General features: G+C 50.3%; 1 protein-coding gene across 2 annotated transcripts in view; it reads right to left on the reverse strand.

Moving 5' to 3' along the window:
• Positions 1 to 9,393, reverse strand: part of SYP (synaptophysin) — an 11,332-nt gene extending 1,939 nt beyond the window's left edge. The window contains exons 1-5 of one of the 2 annotated variants that reach the window (XM_008062747.2): positions 9,324 to 9,393; positions 8,074 to 8,198; positions 4,649 to 4,844; positions 3,746 to 3,937; positions 1,550 to 1,880 (exon numbers count right to left, since the gene is read on the reverse strand). In XM_008062747.2, the coding sequence (XP_008060938.1) occupies positions 1,554 to 1,880; positions 3,746 to 3,937; positions 4,649 to 4,717 (588 nt within the window). In that variant the 5' untranslated portion in view covers positions 4,718 to 4,844; positions 8,074 to 8,198; positions 9,324 to 9,393 and the 3' untranslated portion in view covers positions 1,550 to 1,553. The remainder of the gene's footprint in view (positions 1 to 1,549; positions 1,881 to 3,745; positions 3,938 to 4,648; positions 4,845 to 8,073; positions 8,199 to 9,323) is intronic. The other variant, XM_021714842.1, reaches the window with a different exon arrangement.
• Positions 9,394 to 10,404: the final 1,011 nt, after the last annotated feature.

A 10,404-nucleotide genomic window follows, 5' to 3' on the forward strand; every position in this document is an offset into this window, starting at 1 on the left:
GTCTCGCCAAGTTGCCCAGGTGGGTCTTGAACCCGCGGGCTCCGGCAATCCACTCACCCCAGCCTCCCAAATCGCTGGGATTACAGGCTGAGCCACAGAGCCCAGCTAATAAAATGTTTCTTAACATTAAGAGTGCTCTAAGTGATGTGTATACAGCATGAGTGTCATGGTCACATCCTCTAGTCTAGTGGAAGAGACAATCAATAAACATATGAACTAATAATTACAGATTGTGATAAAGAAAAGGGCAAGATACTATGAGAAAGATGACAAGGGGGACTTGTTTTAGTCAGGGTCATCAGGCAAGACCTCACTGAGTAAGTGACCAAAAAGATGAAAAGGAGCAGGTCGGATAAAGTTATCGGTTTGTGTGGATGTGAAACTCCAGGGGGAAAGCAAGTATAAAGGTCCCGAAGTCAGATTGTGCCTGGCACACCGAGGTGGCCAGCGTAGCTGAAACAGTGTGTGTGGGAGGAGCAGGAGGAGGTGAGGTCAGAGAAGTGGAGGGTGGGGACGGCTAAATAATCTGAGTGAGATGGGAGCCACAGGAGGACTGTGGCCTAATTTAGGATTTAACAGAATCCCTCTGGATGCAGTGAGTAGAACAGAATGGGAATGGAGGTAGAGATCTGTCAAGAGGTCCAGGGAAATGACTGAGAAGTGGTAAGATTATGGATATATATTTTGGAGGTAGAGCCAACAGGATTTTTTTTTTTTTAATGAATTAGATGTGGGATGCTTAATAAACTCTCTCCCTTTCCATCCTGGCTAACCCAGTGCCAGAAGCTATATCCACCCAGGCGCTGCCATCTCCCTGCCTAAACCCATCCCCTCACCTTTTCCCCTTGTCTTTTCTCCCTGATATCCTCCCGATATCCGAGGGAAATCTCATTTCTCTTTTTTTAAACTTAAAAATATTTTTTTTCTAGTATCCTCTCTCCTGCCGAACTCTCACTTCTCTTTTAAAGCCCAGCGAGAATGCCGGCAAGCCTTTCCAAGGCCCCCGCCCCGCCCCTTTCCTGCTTTGAAATCCCACACCACCTCCCTTACCCCTGGGGAGAGGTAGCAGATTTATCCTGTCATCCCAGATAGGTGAGCTCGTCTGACCTTCAAGACCCACGCCCGTTTACCCTCATCATCTATTGGCCTTCTCACTTATTGGTTTGTCAGTCCCTTCCCTCCTCTTCCCTTACTTGACTCCAGCGCTCGGTGATTATCTGCGTAAGTCCTCCTGCTATTCCTTCCTTTCATTGGTTGCTCTGCCCACTTCTCTTTCCCATCTCGTTCCTCCAAGTTGCACTTCTTTCTCCCTCCCATTGGCTCTTCATTCTGCCCATCTTCAAGCACCACGCCCCTGCTCTCCACTCATTGGCTAGTTTTTTTACTCTTATCCTATAGCTGTGCCTCTCTATTGGCTTCCTCCAACGTCAGTCCTTATTTGCACAGCGAACCCCTTCCGGACTGTGTACTTCTGACTCTTATTTGGTTTACTGACCCGCTCATCTCCTTTCTTGTACCTGCTTGGCCGCACCGCCCGCCAGTCACTCACCAGGCTACATCTGATTGGAGAAGGAGGTGGGCGCACCCTGCGGGCCGTAGCCTTGCTGCCCATAGTCGCCCTGAGGCCCGTAGCCGCCGCCACCGCCGCCGGCTGGCTGCCCGTAGTCGGGCTGGTAGCCGCCCTGGGGCCCGTAGGAATCCTGGGGCCCATATCCACCGGGGCCTTGCCCGTAGCCTGCATCTCCGTAGGCGTCCCCGGGTGCCGGTTGCTTCTCGGGGGCGCCGGGAGGTGCACGCAGGAACGGGGCAGCCCAGCCTGTCTCCTTAAACACGAACCACAGGTTGCCGACCCAGAGCACCAGATTCAGGAAGCCGAACACCTATAGGGAGACAAGGCCCGGCTGTCGTCCTTCGCCCATTTCCTTGGCGGCCCCGGGGGATATCGAGGTCGCGCGTGCAGAAATGGGCATGTAGGACATGAATCTGTAGACTTCCGGAGGGTGGTGGTTTCTGAAACCTGGACCCTCTGAGTCCCAGCGCGTGAACGTCAATGTGCAGAAAAATCACTTTTAGAAGGGAGAGGGTGTGTTAGAATTCGGATTCCTGAGGTTGTTAAGCTATATCAACATTACATACACAAGTATTTATATGTTTGCACATATTGCATACACATGTTTACAGATGTATAAAATATAGTGAATTTAAATTTGTAATATATAGTGACGTGTATAGATATACAACTCACATATATACATATAATTGTGTATACAAATATATGTATAAGTCCACATGTAGCAAATATATAAATATAATACTTTTAAAATCTAGATTTTTTTCTAGTTCCCTCTCTCCTGCCGAAATCTCATTTCTCTTTTAAAGCCCAGCAAGAATGCCGGCAAGTCTTTCCAAGGCCCCCGCCTCGCCCCGCCCCTTTCCTGCTTTGAAATCCCACACCACCTCCCTTACCCCTGGGGAGAGGTGGCAGATTTATCCTGTCATCCCAGATAGGTGATCTCGTCGGACCTTCAAGACCCACGCCCGTTTACCCTCATCATCTATTGGCCTGTCAGTCCCTTTTTAGATTTTTTTCTAGTTCCTTCTCTCCTGCCGAAATCTTACTTCTCATTCCATTATGAAATGGAACTTTTCATAAAATATTTTTAAAACATAAAACACTACCTTTATGTTGCACCCTCTTCTAAGCGTTTTATATGTTAATAGTTCACTTAAGATTCAATATTTGGACAGGAATTAATATTTCCTTTCCTTTTTTTTTTTTTTGAGTTGGAGTCTCACTCTGTCACCCAGGCTGGAGTGCAGTGGCACGCTCACGGCCACCTCAACCTCCACCTGCTGGGCTCAGGTGATCCTTCCGCCTCAGCCTTCCAAGTAGCTGGAACTACAGGCACACGCCACCATGCCCGGCTAATTTTTTGATTTATTGTAGAGATGAGGTCTCACTAAGTTGCCCAGGCTGTTCTCAAACCTGTGGACTCAGGTAATTCTCTCACCTCAGCCTCCCAAAGTGCTGGAATTATAGGTGTGAGCCACTGCACCCGGCCTGGAATTAACATTTTCATTTTACAGTTGGGGAAACTAGGGCCCACAGAAGCTAAATTGTCCGTGGTCTCACAGTCAGCAAGTGATAGGAAAGAAGACTTATAATCTTAGCATCTGTAACACTTGTCTACAACTTACCTTGTGCCAGACCCTTTTCCAAGCACTTTGTATGCTATTAGTTAACTAAATACTCAACTCTGGAATATGACCCATTACTAGTCTGCAATTTACATGCTCAAACTGAGCCTTGAGAGGCTATGTGACTAGTTTCTGGCCACAGCTTGCAGTGTCAGAGCTGGGATTTGAGCTCAGATATTCTGACTTCAGCCAGTAGGGGGTGTCCAAGTGGGGGAACATTTCAAGTCATTCCTTCATTTTGCTCATGAGAAAACTGAGGTCCCAAGTGGGTGCTGAGTTGCCAGAGATTCTTCATGACTAGGCTGAGTCTGGGATCCAGGTCTCTCAAACCTAATCTGGACAAAAAGTCTCATACCCCCCTGGCAGTCTGTGGTGTCACAGTGGTTACAATTGCTATCTCTTCCTCGGATGCTGTTGTTGGCATGACTCCTCCAGGAAGTACCCTCGGATCCCCCCTGATTCTCCTCTCATTGTTTTTTTTCACCACTCCTCATGCCTGACTGTAAATTTTTAAGTCTCCCTCCTCCAGCCAGCTCCCAAGGCTTACCACCGAAGTGTTGAGTCCCGAGGTCACAGGGTCCCTCAGCTCCTTGCATGTGTTCCCTGTCTGGCGGCAGATAGGCATCTCCTTGATAATGTTCTCTGGGTCCGTAGCCATCTTTACGTCTGACAGCCCCTTGGCCCACGCCGATGAGCTAACTAGCCACATGAAAGCAAACACTGCCGTGGCCAGAAAGTCCTAGGGCAGGCAGGGGTAGGGAAGATGGCAGTGAATGGGCTGCCTCATGCGAGGTCTTGGGGCCTCCTCGAATCACAGGCTTTCTTGAGAGAGCGGTACCCCCAGGGGAGTCCTGTCTCTCCCCTGCCTTTTCAACTCTCAAGCCCACAACACTTTCACCTGTAGATGGCCCTCCCAACTTGGGCTTGTGCGTGTAAGTGACACAGAGAATGTGGGAGTGTGATTGTGATTTGTGGGTGTGGGTGTTGGGGGGAACTCTGTGGGATGGTTTCCGAATCTGTGGAAAGTAATGTGCCTTTCCACTTTTATCTGCATATGGGAATTTGTGTCATTTTGTGTCTGAGATGAGGGTGAGTATAGCTGTGCAGGAACTGGTGCATCTGTCTATGTGGCATAACACGCATGATTGTTACAGTGCACCTCTGTGGGCTCCTTTTTCTAGTCTAGACTGCATGATTGTGTGAGAATGGGCAGGTTCATAGGGGTGGGCCTGGATTCTGCATGGGCTCTGGGTATGTCCCTGTGACTTTCTGACTCTATGTCCCTAATGCCTGGTGTGGAATCATAGCAGCAGTGGCAACATGTGTGGCTGTTATGGTGGCTGCTTGCATGTGGACTTATCTGGGATTTGGTGTGGCCTGTGAACATGGCTGTGTCCCTGAGGCTCCATGTCCCCATGGTCCCTGCATGCAAATGGCTGTGGGGACTCACCAGCATAGGCCCTTTGTTGTTCTCTCGGTACTTGTTCTGTAGGAAGATGTAGGTGGCCAGAGCCCCCATGGAGTAGAGGAAGGCAAACACGGCCACGGTGACAAAGAATTCAGCTGATGAGGAGTAGTCTCCCACTAAGAAGACCTTGGTGGTGCCCCCTTGGCAGTTGGGTGCATCAAAGTACACTTGGTGCAGCCTGCAGACAGAGGTGGGCAGGTGTGGCCCAGCCCTAACTCCCTCAACCCCTCATCCCAGTCATGGGTCCCCAAGATTCTGACAAGGTCCCAGGAAGTGGAGGAAATAACCCATTCATGGAGCACCTACTATGTACTAGTCACATTTCACTGATTGCTCAAGACATCCTAGTGAGATAGGTGTTATTCCTCCCTCAGTCCTATCCAGGCACTCTGGCCTCTTGGTTATTTCTTCTCCAGCTTGCCAGGCATCCTTCCTCCCTGGGATCTTTGCACTGGGCGTTCTCTTTGCCAAGAATGCTCTTCTCCTAGGCATCTTCAAGTCTGACTCCCTCATCTCCTTCAAGTTGCTCGATGGTCACTTTCTCAGTGGGGTCTGGTCTTCCTATTTAAAACTAAATGGAACCACTCCCTCCCAGTACTCCTGAGCCCTGCTCCTTGCTTTACTTTTCTCTGTAACAGTGGTTCCCCCATCTAACATACCATGTATGTTATTTTTTAATCTTGATTTTTGATGTTACTACAAGAGGGCAGGGCTCTTCCCTCTTTTGTTCACTGCTGTATCCCCATGACCTGCAACAGTGCTGGCACATAGTAGGCACTCAATAAATGTTTATTGAATGAAAGGTAGAGGTGGAAGCAGAGGTCCAGAGAAGCGCATTAACTTGCCTAAATTCATTCAGCTGGCAAGGGAGTGGCAGAGTTGAGATCCGAGCCTTGCCCCCCCCATATAGAACCCATGTTGCTTCTTCTCCCCACCTCACTTTATGTTCCTAAGAGAAAAAAAATGTATGCATAGCAGAGGAGAGCCCAGAGATTACAAAACAGGAAGAGACAGAAAGGTGAGTAGAAGGTATCTTGGAGGGCTGGGCACAGTGGCTCATGCCTATAATCCCAGCACTTTGGGAGGTGGAGGCAAGAGGATTGCCTGAGCCCATGGGTTCGAGACAATCCTGGGCAACATGGTGAGACCTCATCTCTATAATAAATCAAAAAATTAGCTGGGCGTGGTGGTGCACGCCTGTAGTTCCAGCTACTTGGAAGGCTGAGGTGTTAGGATCGCCTTAGCCCAGCAGGTTGAGGCTGCAGTGGCTGGGAGCAGTGTGCCACTGCACTCCACCCTGGGCGACAGAGTGAGACTCTGACTCAAAAACAAAAACAAAAAACAGGAAAAGATAGAAAGGTGAGTAGAAGGGATCTTGGAGGGTGGGCACAGTGGCTCACGCCTGTAATCCAAGCACTTTGGGAAGCTGAGGCAGGAGGATCACTTAAGTCCAGGAATTCGAGACCAGCCTGGACAACATAGCAAGACCCTGGTATCTATCAATCAATAAGAAGGGATGTTGGAACAAAATGTGTACATGTGAGCAGGGAGGAGGGGATTGGGAAGGTGTTCTGGGACTAAAGACTTTCCTCTGGTGTGATGGAGGGGGCTGTAGGGAGAAAATGTTTGCGGGGAGAGGGATTAGAGTAGAGTCTCAGATGTCTGGCCTCCGATTGGGGTCAGAATCCTGAGACTGAGCAATCAGTGCCAGTGCCCTTGCGTGGCAGAGGTCCTAAAAGAAAGGGCTTACACTTATTAATCACCTACTAAGCAGTTTATGCAACTGTCTCATTTAATGACACTCTCCAGCAATTCTCGAAAGCAGGCATTATTATACCCATTTTACAGATGAACGGAAGATCAGCAAGGTTAAGTTACCTGCCCAGGGTCGCTAGGTGGTGGAGCTCGAAGCTGAATCTGGGTTTGAGTTTCCATGTGTCTAGTAGGCTGGGTTGTAGAGGGGTTGTCTAAGGGGGAAGGAGGGGAGGTCCTTGGAGGGCTATCTGGGCAGTAGGGGAGGGTTGGTGAGAGGGACCCAAGGCAAAGACTTTTCTTCCTGAGAGACGTGTGGGTAAAGAACAGATCTCAGGACCCGAGGCCCTAGGCATGGGAGGTGTGTGGGGGGGTGTCCACAGGGAATTATTGTGGCCTTATGGATTCCCAGAGGGCTGGCTCTAAGCAGTGTCCCACGCTACCAACTACCCTCCTTCCCCAAACTCTCTTCTCCCTTGCCTTTGGGAGCCTATTGATACCTGGTTGCCCCTCCACCACTCCAGTCACACTTTCCTGGCATCTACTCTTCTTTCCATCATGGCTCGGGTGTGAGCTGGGCTTTCCTCTACTTTCACTTTTCCGTCTCCCCACTGGGTGATCTCTTGAGCCTACATTTATCCATAGTGCTCCAAACCTCCAGTTTCCAACTCAGACCCTGACCTCTTTCCTGAACCCCTTACACTTTTTAATTTTACTTATTAAACAAACATGTATGGAGCACTTACTGTGTGCCAGGCACTGTGCTAAGCACTTTATGAATATTAACTCGTTTAATATTAGCCACAACCCTATGAGGTGAGGATCATTATCTCCCTTCACAGATGAGAAAATTGAGACCCAGAGCAGTTATGTGATTGGGTCAAGTAGTGTCTGTGGGTCTCTGTCTCCCCACTCCCCAGGAGGTAAACATCTCCATGAGGACAACAACTGTGCCAGCTTGTGTTCACTCCTGTGCACCTAGCACCCAGCACAGTGCTGGCATGCAATGTGAGCTCAGTAAGTGTCAGGATTGTTTAAGTGGATTTAATAATTCCCTGTATGTAAGCAGTACCTCTTCATTGTCTCTCTTATACAACCCTGCATGAGGCTCTCCTCCTTGAATTTCTCTCCTTCTACAATCATCCTTTCTTATTAATTTGTTTATTTGTTATAGTGTAGGCTCCATGAGAGTAGGGTTGGGTCTGTGTTAGTCACTGCTATGTTCCCGGCACTTTGAGTAGTACCTGGTATACAAAAAGTTCTCAAAATTGTGTATAGAATGAATGAATGGGAATTAAAAAATAACACTGGCTAACATTAATTGAGCACCTGCTGTGTTTAGTAGTCATATATATATACATACATACATTATGTATATCTATCTATCTTTTACTTTTGAATCTTGTTTATTGCCGGTTGCCTATCCCTTCCTTTCACTAGAACAGAGCCAGAGGGTGACAGCCTATGTCCATCTTGCTCACTACATAGTCCTAGAGTTTGGAGTAGTGCCAGGTACAAGGTAGGTGCTCGGTGATCCCAGTGGGTGTGGCCTCGGGGTGGAAGCTGGGCAGGGGCCACTGGGGAGGAGGTATTGGCAGGTCCCACCCTGCCCCGGCCTTTCCCGGGTCTGTTGGGATCCCAGGGTGGAAGCACACCTGAAGGGGTACTCGAACTCAACCTCGATGCTGAGGTCACTCTGGGTCTTGTTGGCACACTCCACGCTCAGCCGGAGCTCCCCACTGTAGCTGCCGCATGTGGCAAAGGCGAAGATGGCGAAGACCTTGGGCAGCAGGGATGGGGATGGCCACAGTGAGCCTGTGTGCACATGGGAGGGGGGTGCCCTCCTCTGGACAGATCGGGGGCCCAGCACAGGCAGCAGCAGATGGAGCAGTCCCCACCCCCACCCCCTAATCAGGGCTCATCGGGACCAAGGACAAGCTGATTACAGGGGTATGGCTGTCTCTTCCTGTTCCTCTCTCTCCCTGTGTCTCTCTCTGTCTCTGCCTCTCCATACTCTGACCTCCCTCCTTTTCTTCTTCTCTCTGCCTGTCTCAGTCTCTCCACTTGTATCTGTTGTTTTCTGTGTCTCACTGTGTCTCTATTTCTCTCAGCATCTGTTTCTCTATGTGTCTTTGTCTTTCTCAGATGTCTCTTTGTCTTTCTGTGTCTCTGATTCTCTGTCTGCCTCTGCCTCTCTAGTCTCTAGGTGTCTCTTTCTGTCTCTTTTTTCTCTGTGTGAGTGTATGCCTCTCTATGTCTGTGCCTTTCTGTTTCTTGGTCCGTTTGTCTCTGTCTCTCTGCTCCGTCTCTCACTTGGTCTCTAGGATTCTGTCTTCCTTCTGCCCCTCTGTGTATTGGTTTCTCTTTTTTCCAAGTGTCTCTTTGTCTCTGTCTCTCTTTCCCCCATTCGTTTTCCTTCCTCTCTCCCTGTGTCTATTTCTCTTTGCATCTCTGTCCTCTGTCTCCCTTTTCTTTGTCTCCTTTTATTTGTCTCTTCTCCCTCTTATTTCTGTACCTCTTTTTTCTCAGTACTTCCATCTCTGTCTCCACCATTCCCTGTCTCTTATTCTTTCTGTCTTCTTCAGTGTCTCTGGATTTCTCTGGTTTTGCATCTCTCTCCCAGCAATCGGCTACAGGCTCCACCTCCTCTGCCCCTCCTTTACTTCAGGAGAGGAGGTAGGACGTCACAATCGACCACTTCACAACGGGGGTACCCTCAGCCCTATGTGACATCACAGTCCATCCGTTCTCTGGCCCCAACTCTTGAAATCTCACCCTGGAACCCAAATTCCCCATCCCCTCCATCCATTCCTCACTCCCCACCCCTGCTCTGCATCTGCTTTTCTGTACCTCACTACCTCCCTCTCTCCCTGTACTCTCCCCCAACGGCCCAGACCACACTCACCCATTGCAGCACCTTCACGAAGCCGAGGGGCTCCTTGACCACACGGAACTGACCCCCAGCCACCAGCTGAGGAGAGAAACAGTGGGGAGAGGGTGGGGTTGTTGGAGGGAGAGAGGGAGGTGAGGGACAAGGCTGACTGGCAATGACCCCCTGGGGATGGGGCATGTGACCTCGGGGAGGGGGTGGTGGGGTAACGTTTGAAGAGGAGGGTGAGAAGGAGAAAGTGACACCTTGGGGAAGGTGTGAGCACCAGAGTCTCTGAGAAAAGACCTCGGGGCTCAGGACTGGTGAGGAGGTTTGGGGTAATGGCGAGTCAGATGGCAGAGGAGGTCAGGGGTGAGGAATATAGGGATGGGGACAGGGCTAAGGAAGGCGAGAAGGTCTCAAACGTAAAAGTGAGTCAGATGGGAAAAGGGTTCAGGAGGGGAGGGTCAGGATGGAGTCGGGGTGCACTCGGGTGGGGGAGGGGGTCTTGAGTGGTGATGGTGAGTCATAACAGGGCAGGAATCAGGTTGGCTTGTGTGGGGGAGGGGTCTACAGTGGTAAAGGTGAGTCAGGTGGTGGTGGTCGGTGTCCGAGGTGATGAAGATGCAGAGGTGTTGGTACTGGTTGGGGAGTGAGTTTTGGAGGTGATGGAAGAAGAGTGAGATGGCGGAGAGGGTCTGGACTGATTAAGGTGGAGGAGGGCTGGGGCATGGCTTCACTCCGTATGTCTTGGGGGAGAGGAGACTAGGGGTTTTGGAGAGGCAAAATCTGATCGTCCCCCTAGGTCTGCTCTGAGGGAAGGGGTGGTCGTCTATGGGGTAGTCTATTTGAAAGGGGCGGGTGCCAGCCTTCCCCCTCACCCCCTGCCCCCACACCTTCTGTCGCTCTATTTCCTAGCTTATCCGCAGCCCCCCCATCTTCCTTCCACCCTCCTCTACCCTTCCCCCTTGCCCTCACTCCAGCCCCAAGGCCCCTCTTCCTCCCCTCGAAGTCGCCAGTAATGAACGGGGCTCTGGGGGCCTCCGCTGCGGCAGTGAGGACAGCCCTCGCTGCGGCAAAGAGCGCACTCCTTTTTCCACCTCCCCCTTTCTCCCCT

This window comes from Carlito syrichta, unplaced genomic scaffold (genome assembly GCF_000164805.1).
Source record: "Carlito syrichta isolate Samal-C Ts95f unplaced genomic scaffold, Tarsius_syrichta-2.0.1 Scaffold305810, whole genome shotgun sequence".
Taxonomy (NCBI): domain Eukaryota; kingdom Metazoa; phylum Chordata; class Mammalia; order Primates; family Tarsiidae; genus Carlito; species Carlito syrichta.